We start from the raw sequence: 23,718 nt of genomic DNA on the forward strand, positions 1-23,718 counted from the left end.
CCATTTTCCGTTCCCGTTCCCGTTCCCATTCCCGTTCCCATTCCCATTCCCATTCCCGTTCCCATTTCCCGTTCCCGTTCCCATTCCCATTCCCGTTCCCATTTCCCGTTCCCGTTCCCATTCCCATTCCCATTTCCATTTCCCGTTCCCATTCCCATTTCCCGTTCCCGTTCCCATTCCCATTCCCATTTCCCGTTCCCGTTCCCATTCCCATTCCCGTTCCCATTCCCATTCCCATTTCCCGTTCCCGTTCCCATTCCCATTCCCGTTCCCATTCCCATTCCCATTCCCATTCCCATTCCCATTTCCATTTCCCATTCCCATTCCCATTTCCCGTTCCCGTTCCCATTCCCATTCCCATTTCCCGTTCCCGTTCCCATTCCCATTCCCGTTCCCATTCCCATTCCCGTTCCCATTCCCATTCCCATTCCCATTCCCATTCCCATTTCCATTTCCCGTTCCCGTTCCCATTCCCGTTCCCATTCCCATTCCCATTCCCATTCCCGTTCCCGGCCCTGCCCGCGCTGCCGCCGGCCGGACTCTCGCCTGTCCCCTAGCGGGCAGAACCGGCGCTGCAGCGGCACCGCTCGGCGCCCGGCACCGGGACCGGGATTGGGACCGGGACCGGGACCGGGACCTGAATCAGAGTCGAGGTCGGGGTCAAGGGAAGCCGCCGTCCTAAGGGCTTTTGTCGTGGTGTCACCGCGCAGCCCCCAGCCCGCGTTGCAGCCCCCGCTGGGACCGAGACTTCTCTCTGCTCCCGGCCCCGCGCACCGGAGCTCGCACCGAAAGGGGTCTTTTCTCCCGTTTTTCCGGCATTTGCACCGGGCAAGTGTAAACCGGAGCAAAATCACGGCAGAGAGTGGCGTGAGACCCTCTGCGCCCCCCGCCCCCGGTTCCTGAAGTTCGGGGTCGCCCCACTCCCCGAGCCCCGGGAGCCCCGAGCCGGCTGCGGGGAGCCGGGAGCCCGCACCGGGCTGAGAACGGGACGGGTACAAAGCACAGAGACCCCGTACTGAGATTCAGAGATCTGTTTGCAAACGGGACTGTGAAAGGGACCGGGAGTGCGAGCGGGAGTTCGAAGAACCAGAGTTCCAACCGGGCTGCGAACGGGATCGGGCTGTAAATCCCCGAGAGCGCAAACCGGGATGGGAAGGGGACAGGGCTGTAAATCTCCGGGACAGCAAACCGGGATGGGGACGGGATCTGTCTGCACAACCCCCGGAGTGCGAACCGGCATGGGAACGGGGTCTGTGCACCCCCGGGAGTGCGAAGCGGGATGAGAACGGGACCGGGCTGCGCAGCAGCGCGAGCGCGAACGGGGCTGCGAACGGGACGGGGCTGCCAAGCACCCGGAGCCCCAGGCGGGCTGGGAACGGGACCGGGCAACCGAGCCCCAGGAGCGCGATCGGGGCCGCGAACGGAGCGGGGCGCGCAGCCCGGAGCCCGGAGCCCGGCGGGGGGCGCGGGCCGGGCCGGGCGCGGAGCCGGGCGCGGAGCCGGGCGCTGACTCAGCCGCCGCCGCCCCGGGCCGTGACGCGCCGAGGGGCGGGCGCTGCCGGCTCCATATAACGCGGCGGCCGCCGTGCAGAGCTCACACCGACCCTTCCTGAGAGGGAAGAGGGGCTGAGCAGCCGGGCAGGCAGCGCCTTCCTCCTTCTCCTCGTCTCCTTCTCGGCGCAAGCTGCACTTTTGCCGGCGTCAATGAAACTGGCAGCGATGATCAAGAAGATGTGTCCCAGCGAGGCCGAGCTGAGCATCCCCGCCAAGAACTGCTACCGCATGGTCATCCTGGGCTCCTCCAAGGTGGGCAAGACGGCCATCGTCTCCCGCTTCCTCACCGGCCGATTCGAGGAGCAGTACACGCCCACCATCGAGGACTTCCACCGCAAGTTCTACAGCATCCGTGGTGAGGTCTACCAGCTCGACATCCTGGACACTTCGGGCAACCACCCCTTCCCAGCCATGCGCCGCCTGTCCATCCTCACAGGTACTTGTCAGGAGGTCCCTCTGGCAGATTCCTGCTCAGTTTGGGGATGGTTTTGCAGTCCTGGGAGGAGGGAAGGTACAGTTTTGTGGGTTCAAGTGGTTGGGCAGCTCTTCTTGGTGCTGCCTGGTCCTTCTTTCTCCAAGCCTGTATTTGGCTCGGGAGTGGTCTCTCTGTGTCCCCATCCCTGCAACCATCTCATGTTCCCTCTTTGTCCCCAGGAGACGTTTTCATCCTCGTGTTCAGCCTGGACAACCGAGACTCCTTTGAGGAGGTGCAGCGCCTGAAGCAGCAAATCCTGGAGACCAAGTCGTGCCTGAAGAACAAAACCAAGGAGAACATCGAGGTGCCCCTGGTCATCTGCGGCAACAAGGGCGACCGGGACTTTTACCGGGAGGTGCAGCCCCGGGAGATCGAGCAGCTGGTGGGAGGGGACCCCAAAAAATGTGCCTACTTCGAGATCTCGGCCAAGAGGAACAGCAGCCTGGACCAGATGTTCCAGGCGCTCTTCGCCATGGCCAAGCTGCCCAGCGAGATGAGCCCCGACCTGCACCGCAAGGTCTCGGTCCAGTACTGCGACATCCTGCACAAGAAGGCGCTGAAAGGCAAAAAGCTGCTGAAGGAGGGCGGCTCGGAGGAGGCGTACGGCATCGTGGCCCCCTTCGCCCGGCGGCCCAGCGTGCACAGCGACCTCATGTACATCCGCGAGAAAGCCATCGGCGGCGGGCACGGCAAGGAGAAGGATCGCTGCGTGATCAGCTAGGAGCCCCCGCTCGCCATGGCAAAGAAGGAAGGAATGAAGGAAGGAAGGAAGGAAAGGAGGAAAGGAGGGGGGAAAGATGCTCGTTTCCGAACTGACTTTGGGCAGGTGCCCAGCCGGGCAGAGAGGGCGTCGCCTCTCCCCCAGCCTCCCTCCTCCCGCTTTCATCATCTCCCTCCCCGGGGGCGCATTTTGGGAGCGAGGGACGCGAAGGGGGAGGCTTTGGAGGGCAGGAGGGGATGTCACTGGCAACAGCCTCCTCCTCTGGGCAGACAGACAGGGAAAGGGCGAGCTGCTGGGCAGCCAGGTGGGAGGGTGAGTGTGGAGGGCACAGATCTTGGTGTTTCTTTCCCTCCCAAACCACCCAGCCTCAGGCTCTGCCTTCACAAGGGAGGGCAGGGGCCTGGCCAGCATCTGCCTGGGGCTTTGGGGTTGGTTCTTGTTTTATTTTTTTTTTTTTCCAACTTGAGAAACTGTGCACGGACTCTGGCTCCGTGTTGTGTGTTCATCTGTGTCTACAAAACACATGCAGAAGACACTCCTAAGCTGTTGCAAAGACATTGCAGAGTTACAGCCCCAATGGACCAAAAAACTGACTCTTGTTTACATTTGTCTTGTTTGATTTGCAAGATTTGGGGAAGGGTGGGGGGGGCGGGAAGGGTTTTACAAAATAATATAATAGGCACTTTATGTAGCTATTGTTTGTCATTGACATGAACAAAAAAAAAATCTTCAAGTGTTTCTACCGTGGGTGAAACTTGATGTTTTATTTTTTCTACAAATTAATAAAATCTTTTTAAAAATTACACCCTGTGGGTTTGCCTTTACTTCCTTGCCCTATCCCACAGCAAAGCCTGCTCAGCAAAAGGCCTGAGCTGCGAGGTGACAAAACCAGCCCTGTATTGCCCCATTTTCCCCGACTCCCAGAGCAAAGGTTCCCGCCTCTGCAAGGCTCTGCCGGGTTTTGCCAGGCAGGGAGCTGCTCACTGCCAGGGGTCACTGAGCCAGCTCTCTTTCCTCACTGCACTACGCCGAGAGTGACGGTGCTGGCAGCCCCGTGTCACTGCCTGCAGTCACCCAGCACACTGACATCACTCCCTTCCAAAGAGCTGATTGTGTTTCATGCTCTCTGCCGATTAACTAAGCACGCTTTAATGATGTCAACACAGACTGATTCATTGGCACCCCAGCTGGGATATTGTTTTTACTCTGCAATATGAGTAAAGGAAGTACTTTGCTCGAAAGGTCACCTTTACACCTGATGGTTTTTAATCTCTTCCCAATAACAAGGTGCAGTAATCATTGCTAGAAGTGAAAGGGAAACGGGAGCACTTTTCAAAGAAAGCTCATTTTTAACCTCCGCTTCCCCCTCATGCAGCAGCACAAATTTGTGTTTAGTACATATTAATGGCAAAAAAAAAAAAAATCATATTGAAACCACAAAACAAGGGTGGGGGAGTGAGGCTGCAAAGGAAACCATCTCCAAGCAAACCCTCTCAGTTTCACTTGAAACTTGGATTCAAGTTTACAGAGTTAACTTGCTCCTGAGCTAAGTGCCAGACATTTCTTTGGCAACAAGTTGTTTCTTCCAGCTCTGCCTATGCCTGATTTCACAGGAACAGCAACTGGCAAAAGAATGGAAAACATCGTCCAGGCATGAGACACAGGAATTTATTGAGCTGAGACAAGCAATGGCTGGTGGAAAGGCAATTTCAGTAATAAAAAAATGTGTACATTGTGCTTTGTTTATCTCGGTGTTCTGCTTTACTCACAGTTTACACACTGGCACCTTTCCCAAAGAAAGTACTAGTACAGTATCTCAGTGGGTACAGAGTAAATCTCTGAGCTACAGGTGAGTGCAAACATCCCACTGGGCAGAATTACCTGTTCCAGCTGCTCAAATGTTTGTGGTTGTGGGAAGCCCCTGGATGTGGAACTTACCTGTCCTGTTGAGCCTGACTTTATATGGAATAACTAAAAGCTTTGATCATTTATGCCCTTTGTTTTGATTCTTGCCCTTCCTCTGTTTTAATAGGGAAAGTCATTGGAGCTGGGCCCAGGATCCCATGTGCTGCCAACATCCTGCCCCTGCTCCACCCACATCCACTCAGTGAACACACAACAAGGGCAGTTTGGAACTTATAAATCTTTATTTGACTCATCTCAGACACAACCACCGATTGTTTGAAAAGAGAAATACAGAAGTAACTGAAGTAATCATTCCTCTTCCAACACACAGGGAATGGAAAGTGTACCAGAGACTCTTTCCAGGAGCAGGGCCAAACAGTTCATGCTTCCCTCTTATGTTCCCTTTTGATGTTTGGCCATTTTTAAGTAAAAAAAAAAAAATTGCAGAAATGCCCCTTTTTCACCAGCAGGTACTTTGACCCTTAGTGAGGAGAACACAAAATGTCTGCTGCTTGTTTAAATGCAAAAAAGAAGAACCCCACCCTGAGAGAAAACAGGAGATGGGATATAGAAGTGCACAGTCCTGCAGCTGATCAAGGGAAGGTGCTGCTGCCATTGTCCCAGGAGAGCACACGGTGTCCTGGCCCAGTGTCACACACCCAGGTCCACACAGGCACAATGCCACAGCCCTGCAACCACAAAACCTACAGAAAGAAATGCCAGCTTCTGCCACCCTGATCAGCCTGCACAGGAGGTATCTCAGACCCGGAGAGTGGAGCTGTGTCTTTCCTACTCCTTGGGGATTTCAAACATGCAAAGGCTCTTGTACTTCTGCAGCAGCTCGTTCTTGGTCCGGACCTGCTCCCGCAGGCTCTGCAGCTGCTGCTGCTGCTGCTCTGGGCTCACCCCGATGCCAGGCATGGAGCTGATCAGCTTCCTCATCTCCTGGAACTTGTTCTTGAGCTCATTCAGTACCTGGTGAACATCCTGGCTGTCCTTGTCCATGCTGCAGAGGAAAGAAAATCGAGACACTGTGAATTCTCCTATTGAAAACGCTGTAATTTCCAATACAACCAGGGTTTAAATTGGAATTCACTGGGAAAATTGCTCTTGGTATCTAGGTACACACTCCTGATTCACCTATCCCAATAAAATGACACATATGGATATACACTGGGTAGCTATGGGGCAGCCTGGTATCCTGCAAATTTCCAGCACACGATCCAGTCACCTCAGGATGCATTAATCAGGTTAGGAGCTGCTCTGCAACTTTCAAACATCACCCTGGAGGAAGCTAAATTCTCCCTCTGAACTCCTGTACCTCTCTTTGGGGAAGGTAAGATTGCATATGTGTTGTGTGTAGTCACCTGGAAAAAAAGATCTCGGTCTCACCCGTGACCTGTTGCTGCTATAATACAAAAAAATCAATGCAGCCAAACAGCTCGACAGCAGAAAACAGAAACTGTTCCCAAAAGTGTCAGAGAGTGTCCAAAGGCAGAGAAAATGGTACTTGGGAGCTTTAAAATGAGTCTCTGGGGATTAATACTTAATAAAAGAGAAGCAGCAGGGGTTTTTTTGGGTTGGTTTGGGGTGTTTTTTTCAAGAGCAGCAGAATTGGCTCTGCAGCCAGCTCTGTGCTTTTCAAGGCTCAGTGTTGTCTGAGGCAGTGTCTGCCCTTGAACCCTCATTAGTATCTGACTCAGCTTTGTTAGCACCAGCAAGAAGTTTCACTGATTCCAGGCAAAAGCAAGTCCCCGCTTCCAGGCTGCCTGTTAACAGGGAGAGCAGGATTCTAATGGTCTTTGAAAAACTGGGAGCCTGTTCAATAGCCAGGCCTAAAAATAAATCTGCTTGGCATGACCAGGGCAGAGAGGTGCTCGATTATAACTTTGGGGAATCGTGACATGGCTGAGAGCAAAACTTTTAAGCAGATGGCGGCCGCTTGTTTCAAAAGCCTGTTGGAACAAAATATTCATTATTCCCTTCTAAATAAAACTGCAGCTGGTACTATAATGTCTCCCCATTATGCAGGCACTCAGGGCCAGGTTGGCAGTGGAAAAATACAGAAACAGACACATAACCAACCCCATGGCACATCTGGGGAAGGAGGGGGTGACACTGTCATCCACCACAGCTGCAGGCTGGCTTTGACAGGGGTGTCCCCCCCACATCCCATCCCCTTCCCCACTCAAAGAGAACTGACAGCTGCCTGTTGCCTGGTTGATGCAAAGGGGTAAATATTTCAGGGTTGGTGGGGTTTTTTCTTCCTGATGGGTAGTTTTCAAGCCACCAAAGCAATTCACGGAGAGGTGGGAGTGAGAGAGTGTGGGAAGAGCCTGCAGCTGCCTGCACTAACACAGAATTCAACACAGCCTGTGCTGATACAGTGGGGACAAAAGCTGCCCTCAGGCACAGTGTCCTTCACCACACCAGCACAACCCACCATTGGCAGAGCCACACACAGGGACCTCAGCAGTGATGCCACTGACTGTGCAAGGCTGAAAACATCAGCAGACTCTGCTTAGGAAAACCTTCTCCAGACCCAAACAGGAAGCAGCACCCAGCCTTGAATGTCAGCAAATCTACGCGATACATCCTCGCTCCGGAGCACAGAGTCACCTTGGAGATGTGTCCTCACAGTGAGTCAGTGTCAGAACAGCGGGGCTGGGCTCTGCCACTCGAGGCAGAGTTAGAGGACAGCCCGTTTGCCATCTGTCAGGGACAGGAGGCACAGCATCCCACCGCTGGCCGCCCTGGTGCCACCTTTCTGCCACATGAGCTGCCCAGGAAATGCCACACAGGCAGCCAAGGGAGGCAGCTGGGCAGCAGGAGTGGGTGGCTCGGTGGGACAGGGCACAAGATATCCCTGGGACTGTCACCTGTGAGTCACTACAACCTGATCAGTGACACATCACAGCCTGGGAGGTCTCAGCCCGTGGCTACTGCCCACTCTGGTGATGTGCATGCACACACCTGGCAGGGGATTTAGCCTCAGTCTGTGTCTGCACAGATCAGAGAGAATCAAGGTCAGGGGGCAACTTGATGGCCTACAGCGAGCACAATGGGGAAACTGGGTGAAATTACAGTTTGTGTTCTCATGCCCATTCTGGACTGGCGTGTTAGAGGTATTCATTCCCATGGACTGGGCTGCTTGGGCTGCAGAGCCATTAAGGATCAACATCCCTCACCTTTCAGACATGTTTGCTCCAAGTGAAACATCAGCAGGACACAAATCTGCTCCTCAATCGGCGCACAGAGAGAGGGCAGGAAGAAAGCAGTTCATGCTTCCCATGCCCACTGCCTCACCCTGCCCAGGTGAGAGCCTGCCTGGATGGATTTCCATGGCTGACACATCCCCTTTCTGGGAATTCAGATGGGCATCTCTGGAGGGATTATCCTGACCCAGAAACACATCCGTTCTCAGGACTCTTGTACCTTTCAGCTGTACAGTGCTTATCTTGAGCTGGGAAGAGAACAGTGTATGTCCCACCGAGGAAGCCATCCCCCTTTTTACAACTTCCCAGAAATGGGCTGCATTCCTGACACACTGCCTGTACTTCCTGAGGCTGTTATCAGCCAAAGAGTAGAGTTCTCTGGAGCAATAACCCAGCGGACACACAGTGCTCCTGCTCTGGGGTTAATGGTGGGGCAGTGTACCTGGGCCATGGGAGCACCTGCACTGCTCAGGTGACCCTGACACCACCCAGGTAGGACTCAGAGTGCAGATGTGCTTGGGGCTGTGCCAGCTCCCTCCAACTCTTCCCAGGAACTCCAACTGAGATAAAAAGGGCAAAGGAGATGCTGGGAAGATGGAGAGCATCACTAGAAGGGTGACTTCATTGCCCTGCTACCTCTTCAGGGCATCCCGGGGAAGTGAGGGATGGGAGAGCATCACTTGAGGGAGGATCCAATAGCTCAGCTCCCTGTTCAAGGCACTGTGAGGATGCTAAGGATGAAAAAACAACTTAGAGGAAACCCCACTGCCTTACTCCCCATCCAGAGCATCCGGGAGATGCTGGGAGCCGGGTGAGCATCACTAGAGGGGGCATCCCATTGCCTCACTCCCTACCCAGAGCATGCCCGGGGATGACTGGGAGAACATCACCGGCGAGAGCCCCTTAGCCCCGCTCCTCACGCAGACCCCGAGAGCTCCGGTGTGAGTGAGGCAGCCTCGTCCGAGCGGCGCGGCTGCGGCAGGGCCGCGGCTCCCGGCGGGGCGGGGGGCGGCGCTGGCCGTGCCCGCCGTTACCATTTGATGATGTCGTGGACGAGCGGCAGGAAGGAGAACTCCTCCTGCGCGGGCGGCAGCGGCGGCGGCTTCTGCTCGGCGGGCGGCTCCGGCGGCGGCGGCTCCTCAGCGGCGCGGCCCGCGGGCCCGGACGCCATGGCGGGCCCGGCAGTGACGGAGCGGGGCGGGCCCGGCCTGGCTCCGCCTCACGGCCCTCACGGAGCCGCCGCCACGGCCCTCACGGAGCTGGAGCTGCGCAGCCATCCGGGTTGGGGTGTGGGGCTGTGCTCTGCACCCGCGCTGTGATCCTGCTGAGACCTCAGTGATCCCCCTCAAACTTCCAGTGATCCCGCCGAAATCCCCAGTGATCCCCCATAAATGCCTCCACAGTGATCCCGCCGGTGCACCAGTGATTCCCCAGAGACCCTCAGTGATTCCCCAGAGACCCTCAGTGATTCCCCTGAGATCCCTCAGTGATCCCTCCTGAAACCTCCAGTGATTCCACTGAGACCCTCAGTGATAACCCTGAAACCCTCAGTGATACCCTCTAAGTGCCTTCACAGTGAACCCACCTGTGCCCCAATGATCCCCCTGAAACCTCCTGAATGATCCCTGATCTGAATGATCCCTCCTGAAACCTCCAGTGATCCCCCAGAGACCCTCCATGATCCCCCTGAAACTCCCAGTGATACCCTTTAAGTGCCTTCACAGTGAATCCACTTGTGCCCTAGTGATCCCCCTGAGATCCCTCAGTGATCCCTCCTGAAACTTCCAATGATCCCCCAGAGACCCCTCAGTGATCATCTCTGTGCCCCCCTATCGCTTCCCCCTACACCCCTCAGTGATTCCCCTGCACCCCTCAGTGATCCCCCTGCGATCCCCAGGGATCCCCCCATTACACCCCCAAAATTATCCCACCTCCCACCCAAGCCTCACACAGGAGGTGGGTGATTGGAGGAAGGAGAGGTTGTGAAATCCTGCGCCCCAAGGGCAGGGTGAGGAGAAGGGGTGCCAGGAAACATCCAGGTGTCCCAGGAGCCGTCCAGGGACCACTTGAACCACCCAGAGGTCCCAGGAACCATCCAGGGAACCCAGGAACCACCCAGCAGTCCCAGCAGCTATCCATGGGCTGGTCATGGCTCTCCTCAGCACACTTGGATTGCTGTCCCAAGTGTCTATACATCCCTCTCTTTCAAGCCAAATCTGAGGGGGAAATTGCATTATTCTGTGTAAATAACCACAGCAGGCTTTTGCTGTCTCATATATCCCAACTTTTCAGCATATTTTTTTTTGTTATTTGGAGTCCTCAGTTTGACTCTAATGCAAATGGGGATGATATGGGCTGGATGATGGGGATGTGATCCTTGAAATGCCTTAAGGACAGATGTTTATGTGGGACCAGAATTTCTGCTCAAGGGAGGAAGCATGGCCAGCATCAGTTGGAGGGAAAGCAAGCTGGAGAGTTGGATGAGAGCCTGGGCTGGAGACTGGAGGAATCTGGAGGAAGAACAGAAATGTGATGTCAGGGCTGGGACTGCTGTGGAGCTGGGAGGGGGAGAAGAAGGGGGAGAAGGCTGAGAGAGTTGGGGGTTCTCAGCCTGCAGAAGACTCTGGGGAGACTTCAGAGCCCCTTCCACTGCCGAAAGAAGCTCCAAGAGAGATGGAGAGGGACTTTGGACAAGAACTGGAGTGACAGGACCAGGGGGAATGGCTTCCATTCCAGAGGCCAGGGTTACCTGGGATATTGGGGTGGTATTACTGGGATATTATACTGGGATAATTCTTCCCTCTGAGGGTGAGGCCCTGACACGGGTTGCCCAGGGAAGCTGTGGATGCCCCATCCCTGGTAGTGTCCAAAACCAGGCTGGACAAAGTTTGAAGCAAGCTGGTCTAGCAGAAGGTGGCCCATGGCAGGAGATTGGAAGCAGATGATCTTTAAAGCCCTTTCCAACCCAAACCATTCTGCGATTCTGTGAAGAAATGGAGCTCTGGTGTGACTGACCTACCTCCAGGGGGAAGAGGTGGCTCAGGATGGTGAGTGGTCAAGGCTGGGAGAGGGAGGGTGATGCCCCTCTGCACCAAGGAGCCTCAATTTGCTTCAGTGAAATGCTGCCCTTGTGTTCAAACCCCTGTACCCACACAAAGCATCACAGCATGGGTAATACCAGCCACAGCTGAGAGCTTTTTTTCCTGGTTTGGCTTAGACAAAATGCATTATTTAATTTTTCATTTGAAATAGGCCTCCCTGCTCAATGGTTATAGGCTGAGGAAGACTGGGAAGGCAATTTTCTTTTTTAAACCAATTTCTTTCTGAAAACAAACAGAGGCTATTTATACATCTAATGAGAATGCTGGCAACCATTTAAATGGGGGGTATTGGCTGTTTGCTCTAAATATAGCAGATGCAATCTCTCACTTTGTTCCTACTGTCAGGAATAGATCCTGGTTCAGTAACTGATGCTGGAATGTGCAAAGGAGCCTGGGGGAGCCCAGGTTCCGCTGAGCAGATCCCTGTGGGAAGGCTGGTGGTATTTATGGCCCTTGACTGAGCCAAGCAGGAGGCACAGGATGCTGTGTCCTTCAGATGGGGCTGAATGGTTCATTTCTGCCTCTTTTTAAGGGCTGTTTCTAAAGCAGGAGTTGATTCAGGCTCTGTGGGGGATACTTCCCTCTGTACTGTGCTGGTTTTAATTCTCCCCTTGGCTTTCTGGAGGAGGGCAGCAATAATTGCTGGGTTGCTGGATGCCTGCCTCTGATGTTTGAGTCAGGCAGTTGTTCCAGCAGGTGACAACATGCAGATACCATTCAGAACCTAAAGTGCTGTCAATCAGCATTTCCATTTGCCTTTCCATTTCTATTTGGAGTCTCATGTTCCCAAAGAGCTGGAACACAGCTTTACCTCGGTGCTGTGTCCCTGCCTTTTGCCTTCTCTTCCTTGTGGGAACAGCTCCTCCAGCTGCCACAGGCGACCCACCTCTGTCCTTTGGGGCTTGTCGTGTCTTGTGGCAAGTCCAGGGGACAGCAAAGGTGTTTCACAGTTTTCATTCTAGATTTTTTCACCTGCTATCAGTTCCTCAGCAGAAAGGTTTGAATGGGCAACCTGTGAAAGCTCCATGTGAGGCAGCTAAAGCAGGAACAAAGACACTTAGTGATGAATGAAATGAATAATTTCCCCCTGGATTTGGTAATAAACCTGAAGTGCAAATGATCGACATGTTCCTTGATTTAATTGTGGCTCTTTGTACAATTCATTTGCTGGACAGGCAGTATCTGAAATGTGTGAATGTTTCCAAACCATCTGATTTTCTGTGTACATTCATTGCTCACCCAGACATTTCATTAACCCATTATCCTAAAACCCAGCTGATCAAATAATCCGTATCCAGAGTATCTTTTGTTATTGCCTGTTTCTTTATGATACCAATGTTATTGTTTCTTCTCCTGTCATTTCTGTACAGATTGTACCTCTTGTCCTCTTCCAAAGGGAACTTTTGAGGTATTTACCACCAGTTATTTAATTCAGCACCAGGTGACTCTGTGCCTTTCACTATTTCCTTACAATGACTTGATGTTTTATATATTGATGGTCTGACATTTCACTGGGCTCCACTTTTTGCTGTTGGACCATATGGAGCTTGTTGTGCTGTTGCCACCAGCTGTGTTATCATTTTTTACTATGTGGCTATCACCAGGTTGAACTTTATCTCTTCCTCCTGCTCCTGCCATCATCAGCTGAATTTTCAGTTTCAGTCTTGCTAAGCTGCCATGGTGGGATAAGTCTCTATTGATCAGTCAGGGAGGTGTTGTGGCCACGTGGGAGGGGGTGATAGGAATGAGAATTTACAGCTCCATCCCTTGGCTGTGGTCAGGGCACCTTTTTGTTAGGTCACGGCTGCGATCCTGCAACTGCTCAGGCTTGTGGCTAAGATCTCCCTAATTTTGACCAGATGTGAATCTGGTCTTGGGCTCTGCCCTGGCTTGACTCCTGGGATCATTTCATGCCCTGGTGTCTCAGTCTTCTCATGGGGGTGCTGATGGGAGTAGCAGGTCATAAGCCAAGCTTCATCCTTTGAAACCATGTTTTACCAGAGGGGTTTAGGCCCTGGAGGTCTGGCTGCCCCAAACACTCAGCCCTGCACTCCCAAAGCTCCCAGAGCTGCTGGTGCCCTGGGTGCCAGTGAGCTTTAAATCCAAACAAGCAGCACCAAAGACATGCACATCACCCTAATGCCTCCTGGAGTCACTGGTGCTGGGGAAACTGTGCTGCCATGGCAGGAGGGCCATCATCCCCTAACCCAGGAGATGCCACCCTCGAGGAGAGCCCAGCGTGCAGGACAGAGCCTGGGATAAGAGGTGGCACAGGAGGCTTGGCCAGGCTGCCTGTAGCAGCAGGTTGGGTGTCACTGCAGGGCATTGGCCTGGCCGTGCAGCCCAGTGAATGGGGATGATTCAAGGCCGCAGGGAGTGTGCAGTGACCTCCCCATGTTCTCCAATGCCACCCCAGTGCTGACCAAACACAGAGGCTGGCCCAGACCACCCCAGGGGAGGCACCCTGGCCATTTCGTGGGCAGAGGGAGCACCGAGGACTTCTTGCACAAGATCAGCTACGCAGAAACACGGATCGAGGAAAACACGCAGGCAGAGCGGCCGCAGCCTGGCCCAGCTCCAGCTGCAGGTGGCTCTGGAGCTCATTGTCTCCTTTGGGCAGCTCTGTCACTGTGTACCACCCCAGAGTGAGTCCTGGGAGCCTCTACTCCCTGCAGAATCATCCCACAGCCAGCCTTGAACACTCCAAGCTGTTTTCCTCTCAGGGCAAAGGGGAAAAAGTCACCTTGCAGGAGCAAGAGAGGAGCTTGGAGTGTGAATTTGGGGTGTCCCTGAGGAAACCTATGCCTGCAGAGAGAAGTGCCCTTGTTACCACTGGGCAAAAGCAGCCCTGAATCCCTGCTGGCTCCTTGCTGCAGCATGGTGAGTCAGCAACGTCCCTGCCATTATTTAGAAATAATGAGCGAGGCTCCGAACACGTGCGGCCAAAAACATGAGGCAGCAACAGTTTCACTCTCAATATGCAATCATGGCCTTGAAGCAACGCTGCAAGAGCCTGCACTGAAGGACAAGGCTCAGCCCAAGCAAGGATTTCTCTCCTGAGCTCCTGGATGCATACCCAGCATGTTGGGAAGGTGTTGGAGTGGGACAGCACACATATGTGCATCCCTGTGCACACGCATCCATGTGCTTGTGCGTTCCTGGGTGCATCCCTGGGCACATCCTTGTGTCCCTGTGCTTGTGCATCCATGGATCCCAGGGCACCACTACCCTGCACAAGGACACTGTGGGTGTCACAGAGGACAGATAAATTTACCTGGATGCACATAGTAGACACTCACTAATGGGGTCACATTAAGGACATTAATGAAATCCTAGCTCCCTTTCTTGGAGTCAGTTCTTATTCTTCTAAAGTGGGTCAGGCTTTGTTTGTGTGTTTTTCAGGGTCCCTTCAAGTGTGGCAGAAAAAGCCATTACCTGATGCTGGAGCCCTTCAAAATATTTCTCTTGGGTTACTTAACACAGGGGGAGAGGAAATGAGCTTTGTTCAGACTTCATTTTGGCACCACAGAAAAAGCATCTGGTTAAGATTTTAGCCCATCCTTCACTTGAATTGCAAACAACATTTTGCTATAATTGGCCTAATTACTGAAATGAGACAAAATTTATGTGGGCTTTGCAAGATCAGTCAGGTGTCCTCAAAGAATAATTTTACATGGTAGAGCAGTGGGTTTCTGGGGCAGCACTGACACTGTAGGAGAGATATCTTGGCAGGTGGAGAAGTCTCACTCCAGCTCCAGTGAGAAACCATTTAATCCTTCTCCTGACCTGGGGAATGGTGCATCCCTGCAGGGCCATGGCAAGAGCAGTGTTTTGCTGAGCCTTTCTCCTCCTGACCTGGACTTTGTGAGCATCCCCAGGATGCTGCCATGTCCCACCTGGAGCAGCCTGTCCCCCTCCTCAGCCACACCAGCAGCTCCCACCCAGTTCTGGTGCTGGCACCCATGAGTGGCTTGTCACAGCCACGTGTCGCTGGCTCCAAGGATCCCTGTTTGCCAAAGGCTTAATGTTTAGCTGCTAATAAACAAGGCATATCGGGGAGGTTCTGATGACCAGGCAGCTAAACTTTCCTGGGAAGTTTGCTGACTCTTGTGGCAGAAATAAGGCCAGGATGTGGTGACATTTTTGTCTCAGATAAAGTTTTAGAAGTTTACCAGAGCAGGCTCCAGCTCTTACTCCCTCACTCCTGTGCATTCCTTCAGTTGGTGATCCAATGCTCAGCCATGTCCTATCCTGCCCAAAAGCTTTCTCTCCATCCTGGCTGCACACTGATTTATCCAAGGAGGAGTTGTTTTATTGGGGTTGGATTGGTTTGGGGGGTTTGGCTCTAAGCAGCTGCAGGGGAATCAAAATAAGATTTTCATACAATGTCAAGGGGGAAAAGAAAAAACCCTCCTTGTTGCTCTGACTTGAGAAATGAGTGAATTTGTCCTTTCTGCCTTTACCCCATGGGCATTTCTCAGCCAAAAGCCTGATGTTTTCCCTGCAAAGGAATATGCCCTAAAGCCCATCTCATTGACCACAGGGTGCCCATGGCTCAATCCAGCCTGGAGCCAGGTTTTGCCATTTTCTACTTTGTGGATTAGCTGAGCCCATCCTGGCTTCTCTTGTGGGGGCATCCAGCAGAGAGGGAGGCCAAAGAATCACTCAAAGCATTTCAATCCCTACCACCATCCTCTTACCCCAGTGTGGCCCAGCTCATTCCTCATTGATCCAAATGCAAACGAATGTCATTAGAGAGGGACATTTGGCGTTCAGGTAAACACTGACCCATCCTCACCCTCACTCCCATGCAGAACCAGCCCAGCTGGCACTGCAGGAAGCTCTTGGGATGCCCCATGCCCTCCATGGCCATGGCAGCTGCTGGAAGGTGGGCACTGCATCTCTCCCTCCCAGGGATTACAGCAGGACCTGGCTGCCGGCCGGCCCGTTCCGGCATCTCTCAGCAACTGCAGAGATAATTGCCATAAGTCTAATTGTTCCTGCTGGATAACAAGTATTTTGCATCATCATCCCCAGCTGCCGAGAGCATCATCTGAGTTGCTATTTCAGGGCTGGAAAGCAGCTCCTCTGAGGCAGGAAAGGCCAAACCAGGCTGGATCTGGGCACCTGGAGCAGAGTCCACACGCTGAGGGTCCCCTGACAGTGCTGGTTTACCAGGCTGCTTTGTTACTGTGCAGTTCTGCTCAGAGTGTGATGAGCTGTGTGTCTTCTGGTGGTGTCCCTGGTTCTGGGCAATGCCATTGCAGGCAGCAGGGTTTGTCACAGCCTCCCCATGCTGTTCCTTCAGGCAGAGCTGCTCCGTGCTGCCAGGACACGCGGCCGGCCGGGACCGCAGCAAGTGTCACCCTCTCCCCCCACGCCATGGGTTGGATGAAGCAGCCACGTGGCAGGAGCCCCTGACTGGGCATTGATTTCTCCTCCACCAACAAGCACTCTGCAAGATCCAAGGATGCACCACCTCAGATCAGGGCTGCTCAAGTGCACGAGGCTGGCTTGGCAGCAGGGATGGCATTTGAACAAGGCAGGAGCGTGATGCTTCTCTCCCTCCACCCCATCTGGCACCTGGAATGGCTGCTGGTAATTGCTGCATGCTGCAGGATGTATTGAACAGCCAGCTGTGGCATTCTCACTCTGCTCATGCTCACAAACATGTGGCTTTGAGGCAGTGTCAGTACAGGCTCTGTACCACATCCATCCCATCCCACAGCTCCCAGCTCGACCCTGGGCTCTGCACCTCACTTGCTTTTCCCTTCTTCTCCACAAACCAGCTGCAGACAGTTGTCAAGTGCAAACCTTGTTCTCAGAGCAGCACCTCTTAAATTAACCCTCCTACCTTGGTGGCTGGAAGGGGTTTGAAGACATCCGTGTGGCAAAAAGTTTTGGCTGCCAGGTTGTCACTTGTGCCCCTCGTGTGTGTAATACAGAAGCCCCAAGAAATGAGTTTGCAAAAGATGGTGCTGAGTTTGCCTTGAGAAGGGGTGGTTTGGAGTTTGAGATAAGAGTCCTGCGAGCTGGCTGGGAAAGGAGAGAGAGGAAAAAATGCGTCAGGGCAAGAAAGGGAGAGGTAAGTGACATATCTGGGCTAGGAGCATGAAGCCAATGGCCTTCCTGGCGCCATGGGGCTGCAGGGTGGCCAGATCCGGGCTGTGACAGCCTTGGTTGGAGCTGGCCCTGTGGCAAAGCCTTGCTGGCCAGGTTTGGGAGCCCTCTGCCAACTCTGCCAAACTGCAGAGAGCAGGGAGGAGGCAGCCCCAGCCAGAGACCTGCTCTGGCTCCTAAGGGCTGTGCAGGGAACAGGTGATGGGGATGATGCCCCCCAAATTCAGGCACCTGCATCCCACTCTCTGCTCCATTCCCTGCCAGTGCTGCCATCCCAGGGCACAGTATGTGGTCTGTACCAGGACATGGGTTAGATGTTGATTTTTCACCTTTGGGGAACCCTGCTGTACCAGCTCGAGCTTTTGAGGCTGGGGTAGGTTTTGTACCAAAACCACCTCTGCTGCTTCCCAGAGGGGAATTTGGATGGCCAGGATCACCCAAAGCAGTGTGTTCGGGAGCCAGCTGGGCGCTCGTGGCCTATTTTGTATGTTGTCTCCTAATTGCAGTTCTTCACGTTCCCTCAATGCAGGAGGACGGGAAGCGTGGGGATCCGGCAGCAGTTGGGAGCTGCTGGCGAGGGGGCGGCTCCTGCTTTAGCAGGATCCCTTCTCCCCCACCGAACCAGCTGCTGGCATTTCTCCTGCCACCGTCTCCGTCCTCCTCCCGTGGTGCCACATCCGCTCCGGCATCCTGGCAGGGAAAGCGGGAGCTGGCAGCAGCTCCCTGTCCTCACCCCAGCACCGCCGCACCCCTGCGAGCACACAAACACTTCTCTTCTGCCAGCTCCCTATTTGCAGCACTGTATATACAGTATAATCCACCCACGGGCTAGCCAGCCTGTACTTGGCCGGGAAGGACAGAACATCCTTGTGATTCAAAAGGTCAAAATGAATGTCAATACATTGTGAGCAAGAATGCCGAATTCACCTTGGGGACACAGGCTGCTCGTAGGGACCCGGCTGTTGGGTGTGCTGCTCCCTGACAACAGGCATGGGGTGCCCCAAAAGCCTCTGCTTGCTGCAGGGTCAAGCAGGGCAACTATCCCTGAGGATAAGAATTCTATGGTGTGCTCACAGCTTTGTCTGTTCAGCCCGCATTTCCCTGTGCCCTCTTTCCATGCCTGGGTAGTGAGGGAGTGAGCAGGTTGTGATGCCCCTTCATGACATCCTCCCTGTCTCCTCCAGTTTCTGGCTCTAAAGCCCAAAACTCTGCCTCCTCCACAGGGCTCTGGTGCAGAATTTTCTTCCCAGAGCTCGGGTGTGGTTGAGGTCCATGGGCACAACACATCTGTTTGCTCTGATATCCGGAAGGCAGCAAATCCCAGTGAGCACCAGAGCGGGAGAAACCACCCCTCCTCCTCCTCCCAGATGGAGTGAAACTGCTGTCATTTCAAGGCAGGCTGGAGTGGAGGAAGCTCAGCTGGAGCGGATGGCTGGGATTGATTTCCCAGTGACAGAGGCACTCGCGTGTCCCTTGAGCTGCCGGCCCTGTGCCTAACGATTTTCCCTGTTAATAATCTCCACTGAGCAGCAGCAGTGCAGGCACAGGGCACGGGGATGAGTGGGATCATTCAGAGCCTGACGTGGCAATGGCAGGTCCATGCTGTTCTCCCTGACATATGGATCCTTTCCATTCCTCCTCAACCCATCCCAGCAGGAGTGCTGCCCATAGAGCCCTCAATGCCCGCAGCAGCAGCCCCCGTAATTATTGCCCCATTAAATGAAAACAAAGTCTCAGGGCTTGGGGAATTTGGAGGTGAATTAGGAAACCCCTTCACAGTGGCAGAGAAACTCCCAGGAGCTGATGGTGTTTTGCAGGAGGGGTTTGAAGGCTTTGGAGCTGTGCTGAGTGCAGGGGTTCCTTGGTGTGTCCTCCTGGACACATCATTCCCACCCACAGAGTTATGGAATGGCCTGGATTGGAAAGGACTTTAAAAATCATCCAGTTCCAATCCCCTGCCATGGGCGGGGACACCTTTCACTATCCCAGGTTGCTCCAAGCCCTGTCCAACCTGGCTTTGGACACTTACAGCTCTGGACAGCCTGTGCCAGGGCCTCAGCACCCTCACAGGGAGGGATTTCTTCCCAATATTCCATCTAACCCTGCCCTCTGTCAGAGGGAAGCCATTCCCCTTGTCCTGTCACTCCTTGCCCTTATGCAAAGTCCCTTTCCAGCTCTCCTGGAGCCCCTTTAGGCACTGTAAGGGATTCTAAAGTCTCCCTGTCACCATCTGTTCTCCAGGCTGAACACCCCCAGCTCTGTCTCATCCCCAGCTGTCCCCACAGCAGAGCTGCTCCAGCCCCTGGAGCATCTTTGTGGCCTTCTCTGGACCTGCTCCAGCAGCTCCACATCTTTCTTCCCCTCCCTCTCCTGACGCAGTGCAAGGAGCAGTTACAAGAACATGAACTTGGGCACAAGATTCTCCAAACACAGACTTTTGGGGACACCCAGCTGTCACCATCCCGGGAGGAGCAGTGGGACACTCCTGTCCCTGCTGGAGTCGAGGTCGGGGCAGGCGGCGGGAGCTGGCAGTGCTGCCCAGCCTGGCAGGGCTCTCATGGCCCCGACCTTTCTGCCTTTGAAAACAGGATGGGAACAAGACGCACTTTTGTTTTCACTTTGGGAGCTGGAACGGGACCTTCAGGCTGTTCCTGGGATGTTGCAGCCTCCAGGCTGTGCTGGGGGTGGGGACCAAGCTGTGACACCCCAGGCACCCTCATTGCTCCTTTGCATCCGTCCCATTTTGTCCTTCATCAGCAGATCCCAAAGCTGTGCCTGTCCTCTCCCACAGCCGGGCTGGCTGGGGAAGCTCCCCTGGGAGCACAGGCAGGGATGAGCAGCTCTCAGTCAGCCTTCAGCTGGAAACCCCCCTGGCTCTCACCACGTGCTCGTGTGCTGGGGAGCCCAGGGAGGTCAGGGAGTTTGTGGTGCTGCCCCATGAAAAATGTGACTGTTGCCCTGGGTGGCACAGGGCACTCAACTAGAAAACCAGCACATAAGGATTCCAGGTGCCTGCACCTTATCTCACCTCTAAAACCCCTTGGTGGCCACCAAGGAGCTGCTGGCAGGGACCTGGACTGTGCTGTGGGGACAAGGCTGGGGACAGGAGGGCAGGGAGCAGCTGGGGCTGGCAGCAGGGCCGTGCTTTTACTCACAAAATAGAGGAAAATGGGATTGAATCCCACATCCCACCATGAGCCGGTCCTTACTCAGGGAGCAGGGGACTCTGAGTCACAGAAACGAGGGACAATGTGACCCTGCACCAAAATCAGGAAGGGCTCTGGGCAGTGTCTCCCTGCACAGGACTGACTCAATATATCAGCCACGAGATGGGCACCCTTATCATCTGTTGTGGGTATTTTGTTCCTCTGCTGTGGCAGGGGAGATTTCTAGAAGAAAAAGTGAATCACTACAACCCCTGATGGCAGGAAGGGATCTGGCACTTATGTTGTCACCCACCACATGCCCTGGGACAACCCCAAGGACAAAAAACTCGGTCTCTCTGCTTCCTGGCCCTGCTCCTTATCAACCTCCCACACCCACAAATGGAGAAATAATCTGCCTGGTTCCTGTGGAAGAGATTGTGAGTGGCCAGTGATGAGAAATCACATGGGTCCTGCCACGTTGGTGCACGTGCAGGTACACAGAGGCTCCTGCAGCATTTCCCAGAAAATCCTTGGATTTTGCCAGTAACTCTCATGAGCCCCTTTTGCTTGCCCTCCATGGTTTTCTGCCCATTTTCTGTGCTAAGATCCCATTTAATCTCTTCACTGACAAATTCATCCCATCTTTTGCAGTCTTGGGCTTCCTGTGGCAGTTGTCACAGCAGGGAAATGTTTTTTTTTTTTTAAAGAAAATCAAGATTCCTACAAAATTGCTGCTGTTGGGACCTCAGGAGTTTACTAGAAAAACTAAACCTGATCTCAACTGCCTGTACTGTGGAAAGCCAGGGTGAGGCTGTATATATTGTGATGTTTGGTCCAAAATCTCCCCAAATTGAACTGAATTGGCTGAACCCAACCAAGGCTGAGTGAAGACAGGTCCCCACAGGCAAGGAGCTGCCATGGGGCTGGGAACATTGGGGTTTGCAAAGAACAGAGCTGGAAAAGGGACACCCAGGACATCTCCATGCCTGTCCCCTTTGGCCACAGTCCCTCTGCAGGGGCAGGAATACCCAGCATTTCCCTGAACCCCCAAACAGTATGTATTCCTGCCCTGTGTCCCCGTTGCCCTGCTCAGCTCCCTTTCCTTGTGCTGACATGAGGATTCATGCAGAAGCCAGGTCAGGACCAAATTCAGCTGGGAGTGTGTGCCCTGCCAGAGGTTTGTGCCCCGAGTTGTCCCCGCACGGGTCCGGCTGGAGCGGTGCCGCCCCGAGGTGCTGCAGTGCCAGCACCCTCTGCTCCAGGCTCTTGTTTGTGCCTCTGCGTGATCTTGTCCCTGTGAAAAACATGCTCCTTGTTTTTGCTGCCTCAGGGCTGAACTGCTGCCCTCCCGAGGGACGGGTCCCTGAGTGCTGTCAGGGATTTACAGCCTGCCATGATTTATGGTGGAGGTGGAGCGGGGCAGAGCTGTCACAGCCAGCACCAAAGGAGCCCCGGCCTTGGTCCAGCATGACCTTACCTGGCCGTGCAGGACAAAGCTCTGAGGTCAGAGAAGTGTCCCCTGCGGACAGCGGTGGCATCCACAGGATGGGTGACAGTGTGCATGTGTTCAGTCACCCGTTCCCCTCGTGAAAAAAAACAGACTTTAAATGAGAATTTAAAATGCAGATCTTTGGCTTTAGTTCAGAAGTTTGCTCATCTGCCACATCCAGGAGGGACATGGCAGGAGCTGGCACTGCCACGGGGTACAGCAGGTGACCCAAAGCAAGTCATGCGGAGTGGCAGCAGATGTGGTGTTGGACTCGGGGAAGTCGCTCAGCAATGACACAAAGCAGAGGAGCTGTGGAAATACAGAGATCCTGAGTAATGGGGATCTGGGACACCCCTGGCCCCCAGGCACCTCTTCTCCTTACACCACCACCCTCCTCTGCAGGGAGGCAGGGAGGGGAGAGGGCAAAGCAAGCCCCAAGTGCCAGCTCCAAATCCCAGCCACTTCTCATTCCTTGACTGTCACTGCTCCCTTCCCATCCAGCTCCTCCTCATCCATGCAGGGCTGCGACCCACACAATTAAATACATTCAGTACAGCATCTTGTCTTCTGCAGAGTGTTGAAATCCAGCCCTGGGTTCTCCCAGCCTGTCTCTGCCCTCCTCCTCCCCTCCTGGGTGAGAGGTCTGTGGTTGCCCAGCTCTGTTTACTAACCAGGAATTTTCCCCCTCGAGCTGTTTCTTTATTTTCACTGCAAAGTGATGCAGAACTACCTTGACCGAGAGCAGGTGAAAGCCCAGCACTGATGACTGCACCAGTTCAGACCAGCAAGGAGCTGAGCATTCTCCTGGGTGGTGTGATCAACATGAAGGGACACTGAGAGGTCCCTGCAGTGGGATCAGGTGTGCAGATTTGGGGTCTGCCATGAGCTGGAGGACACTGAAGTGGTGGGACGTGTGGGGTCACACTGAAGCCAGCACTGCCTGGGGAATGCTGGGGATCCCTTTCTTCTGGGGACCCCAGGTGGGTTCTGGGGCTGTCGGGATGGAGCTGTCCCCCTTCTAAACCTGGGACAGCATCACCAGCATCCCTTCTGGGACAATTTGAGACAGTGGGCTGGCCTTCCAGACAAAGAGCCTTTGGTGTTGAAATGCCTCTTGAGCAGCTCCATACCAAACTAACAACCAGCCCGTTCTGAGGTCATGCTCTTCCAGCTGGGTTGCCACCAGCCAGTGAGTTATTGCAGGAGGAAAGAGAGGATTTGGCCTTTGTTTATCCTTGCTGCAAAAAGCTGGGTGTCTCTCCCCCAGCCCTGAGCATGGATCTGAGGCTGTGAGCCTCACCCTACTCCCTCCATGGCCCCCGTGCATCCCTCAGTGCCCTGCTCCTGCTGCAAGGTCCCCACTGCCAGCCCAGTGTGTGTGAGCTCATGGGACCCTCTGTGCAATGCAAGCATCTTCCAACACACTCCCCACCCACCAGAGTTTGGGCAGACCCTGGATCATCCCCATTTTGGGTCCTCCCCAGGCTGGCCTTGCTGCCCAGCCTGGCTGTGCAGAGGAATGGCAAACAGTTCCAGCACACAAGGGCTGTGCCAGCCCCGTCCCAGCCGGGAAATACCCCGTGAGCCCGCAGGGCTGTACTGGCAGGAGTGATACCGATCCCTGTGGCTGATAACAGCCTGCCACGGCGCTCAGCCAGGCTCTCTGGGAGAGGTGAAGCACTTCAGCCTCCCACAGCCCCTAAGGAGAGGAAAGGCAGGTGCAAACAGCTAAAAATTAGTTTGGGGAGAGCCAGGGCCATGCTGTGCCAAGCCCTGCTGCATTCACAGTGAGTCTCAAAGGCGGTGTCGCGCCCCAGGAGAGCCCCTTTCGTGCCACATACCCCCCACCAACACTTTCCAACTCCCGTGCTCATTTTCACCCAAATTACACTGGAGGTAGAAGTCAAAAGGCAATTTCTATGCGCATCAGGAGAATTGCTGATGGAGGATAGAGAGGCGAGACAGCCCCTGCTGAGAAAAACGCTGCAGCGT

At 54.2% G+C, this 23,718-nt stretch overlaps 2 protein-coding genes across 3 annotated transcripts; one reads left to right on the top strand and one right to left on the bottom strand.

The window, feature by feature from the left end:
• The first annotated feature begins 1,611 nt into the window (after positions 1 to 1,611).
• On the top strand, positions 1,612 to 3,484 carry RASD1 (ras related dexamethasone induced 1). Of its 2 annotated transcripts, none has more exons than XM_059484337.1 (2): positions 1,612 to 1,990; positions 2,209 to 3,484. In XM_059484337.1, the coding sequence occupies exons 1-2, from the start codon at positions 1,705 to 1,707 to the stop codon at positions 2,748 to 2,750; spliced, it is 828 nt and encodes a 275-aa protein (XP_059340320.1). In that variant the 5' UTR covers positions 1,612 to 1,704; the 3' UTR covers positions 2,751 to 3,484. The 2 variants fall into 2 exon arrangements, with proteins under 2 accessions (XP_059340320.1, XP_059340321.1); XM_059484338.1 differs by having other exon boundaries at positions 2,280 to 3,484.
• Positions 3,485 to 4,878: 1,394 nt separating this feature from the next.
• Positions 4,879 to 9,052, bottom strand: MED9 (mediator complex subunit 9). The gene is made up of 2 exons (XM_059484311.1): positions 8,905 to 9,052; positions 4,879 to 5,661 (listed from the first exon to the last, which is right to left on the bottom strand). Exons 1-2 carry the CDS (start codon positions 9,039 to 9,041, stop codon positions 5,445 to 5,447), a joined length of 354 nt encoding a protein of 117 aa, XP_059340294.1. The 5' UTR covers positions 9,042 to 9,052; the 3' UTR covers positions 4,879 to 5,444.
• Positions 9,053 to 23,718: the final 14,666 nt, after the last annotated feature.

Source organism: Ammospiza nelsoni, chromosome 17, assembly GCF_027579445.1.
Source record: "Ammospiza nelsoni isolate bAmmNel1 chromosome 17, bAmmNel1.pri, whole genome shotgun sequence".
Lineage (NCBI taxonomy): Eukaryota > Metazoa > Chordata > Aves > Passeriformes > Passerellidae > Ammospiza > Ammospiza nelsoni.